At 50.4% G+C, this 2,594-nt stretch overlaps 2 protein-coding genes across 4 annotated transcripts in view; one reads left to right on the top strand and one right to left on the bottom strand.

Moving 5' to 3' along the window:
- scai (suppressor of cancer cell invasion) overlaps positions 1-2,594 on the top strand; it is a gene marked incomplete in the record, with an annotated part of 42,437 nt that overhangs the window by 1,585 nt on the left and 38,258 nt on the right.
- The window catches only part of LOC106531671 (stromelysin-3), a 14,975-nt gene continuing 13,028 nt past the window's right edge, over positions 648-2,594 (bottom strand). For all 3 annotated transcript variants that reach the window (XM_014027578.1, XM_014027580.1, XM_014027581.1), the window contains exons 3-8: positions 2,265-2,408; positions 1,981-2,117; positions 1,702-1,916; positions 1,278-1,482; positions 925-1,185; positions 648-841 (exon numbers count right to left, since the gene is read on the bottom strand). In XM_014027578.1, coding sequence (XP_013883032.1) covers positions 726-841; positions 925-1,185; positions 1,278-1,482; positions 1,702-1,916; positions 1,981-2,117; positions 2,265-2,408 — 1,078 coding nt within the window. In that variant the 3' untranslated portion in view covers positions 648-725. The remainder of the gene's footprint in view (positions 842-924; positions 1,186-1,277; positions 1,483-1,701; positions 1,917-1,980; positions 2,118-2,264; positions 2,409-2,594) is intronic.

Genomic DNA, 2,594 nt, shown 5'->3' with positions numbered 1-2,594 from the left:
GTTTAAATGCTGCTGGAACACAACCTGAAGAAAGAGAGGTGTTAAGAAAATTTAAAATCCATGGACCTACAGAATTAAAAACCTCCTTCAGCAGCCTAGGTGGAACACTGTCACCAGGACAATGTGAAGGCCTCAGCTTCAAGGCTATTTCAGAAACCGATGGCTGGTTAATCAATTGGTTGATCAGTTGGTTGGTTTGCAGGTTGATTAGTTGGTCATGGTTAGTTAATAGATTAGGGTGGATTTGTTAGTTAGTTTGTTAGTTAGTTCATGGACTGGTTCGTTGGGTTAGTTGATTGGTTGGTTGGTTAGTTTGTTAGTTGGTTGGGTTAGTAGACTGATTGTTTCGGTTAGTAGACTGGTTTGTTGGTTGGTTTGTGGTTAGTTGATTGGGTTGGTAGACTGATTTGTTGGGTTAATACACAGGTTGTTGGTTGTTAGTAGACTGTTTGGTTGGTTGGTTAGTAGACTGATTGGTTGGCTGAGTCAGTAGACTGATTGGTTGGGTTAATAGACTCGTTGGTTGGTTGGTTGGTCAGTTGGTTGGGTTAGTAGACTGATTGGTTGGGTTAATAGACTGGTTGGTTGGTTTGTGGTTAGTTGGTTGGGTTTGGTTGGTTGGTTAGTAGACTGGTTTGTTGGTTGGTTAGTAGACTGATTGGTTGGTTGGTTGGTTGGTTGGTTGGTTGGTTGGTTGGTTGGTTGGTTGGTAGATTTGTATTTCTTCAGCTGGAGCATCTGAAGAAATCTGTGCCAGTGGTGCGAGGGTATCCTTCCAGCACCTTCAGAGCCACAGGGTCAAACTTCCAGTAGGACAGTCCACTCAGGAAGTTAGCATAACCTGTCCAGAATGTGAACAAATGACAAAAAGAAGTTTAAATCTGATAACAGAAAACTAAACATAAAACTGGTTCAGGTCCTCACCGGATCGGTCCAGAAAGGCTGCATCGATGGAGCTCGGCAGTCCGGCCAGCTCATGAACGCTGTGAGGATGTGAATCACTGACCTGGTTCTCCTGAACCATGAAGGTCCAGTAGAAGGGAGATTTAAAGAGGAAAGCTTTCTCAACATGGTCATCGTCCCACCTCAGAGCTGCATGGATGTCTGTCACAGGAAGACCAAGACTCTGGACCGGATCTGGTCCCGAAATCTTCCTCTCAGCATCAAACACCCAGTAACTGTCAGCTGCCACAAACAGGAAACAGGAACAGTTTGGTTTGGTTTAAGTTAGCTTGGATTGGTGAGTGGCTGGGGTTTAGTCTAGTCTGGTCTGGTACCTTGGAAGAACCAGATGTTGCCGGACTTGTCCTCGTATGCAGCATCGATGTAGTCGGGGAAACCCCTCCAGTGGCGTGAAGACAAGGCGGGGTACCCGGCCTGAAGGCGTCCCTCACGGACCCTCCACACGTACTGGTCCTTAAAGAAGAAGAGTTCTCCTCGGATCAGAGACACGGCATCAAAGCTTGTCCTGCAGGCGTCCGGCTGACAAACACACAGACACCTTTTATTTGGAATCAGTTTCAGAACTGAACTTCCAGTGGTCCAGACTTCCTGTCAGCTGGTGGTTCTGATCCGTTCTCCAGACTCCAGCTGCAGGAGAACCTCCACCCAACACCAGCTTACAGATCGTCTGCTTCTAAACAGGGACAGGACGGAGACGTGTCCACACCAGTTGTGGACATGTTGGTACCACGGTCTCACCAGTTCTGGATGGATGTCATTGGTCTGGGTCCCGTCAGGGGGTGTGTGGAGGGGGGGTCCGTACAGGTACTGGATGCCCCTCTTATCGTCCTCGCTCAGCTGCAGGGGGTAGGTGTCGCTGTAGAAGGGACACATCACGGCGCCGGGCTCCAGGGAGTGCTGCAGACCCAGAACGTGTCCGAACTCATGAGCCGCCACCTGCAGGAGGTCCGTACCTGCAGGACAGAACTGCTCAGAACCAGAACCTCTGCTCTGAAACTCCTGTTCGACCCAACTCACCCACGCTGTTCCCCCCAGCCGTCCAGCTCTCATCGTAGTCAAAGTGGACCTCCCCCTCCTTCTGGGACCGAGGGAAGTAAGCGTGAGCCAGAACCCCTCCTGGACCATCGAACGGCAGGTCGTCCCCGTGCCAGAACCTACAACAGAACCAGATCTGAGGCCCGGTACAACCAGCAGGAGGTCTGATGGGTCAGGATCCAACAGGACCCACAGAGTTCTACTGCAGGAGGTTCTGATGGACCTGTCTGATCTTCATCCAGGTGAGGAGGAGGAGGAGCCTTTACCTGTTGAAGTCGATGATGATGTCAGCGTCTTCGTTAAGAACCTCCCTGAACCTCAGAGGAGTCACGTGGCTCCAAACCCCGAAGGCCTCGCTGAAGACGCTCCGGACTTTGTCCTCACTCACGTGCCGGGGGAACCGAGTGATCCTGGAGGACAGAGATATAAGACATGTTGTGGTCCAGGAGGACAGAGACATGTTTGTGGTCCTGGAGGACAGACATGTTGTGGTCCTGGAGGACAGAGACATGTTTGTTGTCCTGGAGGACAGACATGTTGTGGTCCTGTAGGACAAAGACATGTTTGTTGTCCTGTAGGACAGAGACATGTTTGTT

The sequence above is a fragment of the Austrofundulus limnaeus genome, unplaced genomic scaffold (genome assembly GCF_001266775.1).
Source record: "Austrofundulus limnaeus strain Quisiro unplaced genomic scaffold, Austrofundulus_limnaeus-1.0 Scaffold664, whole genome shotgun sequence".
In the NCBI taxonomy this organism is placed as follows: Eukaryota; Metazoa; Chordata; class Actinopteri; order Cyprinodontiformes; family Rivulidae; genus Austrofundulus; species Austrofundulus limnaeus.
This window is presented reverse-complemented; position numbering and strand designations above follow the sequence as displayed.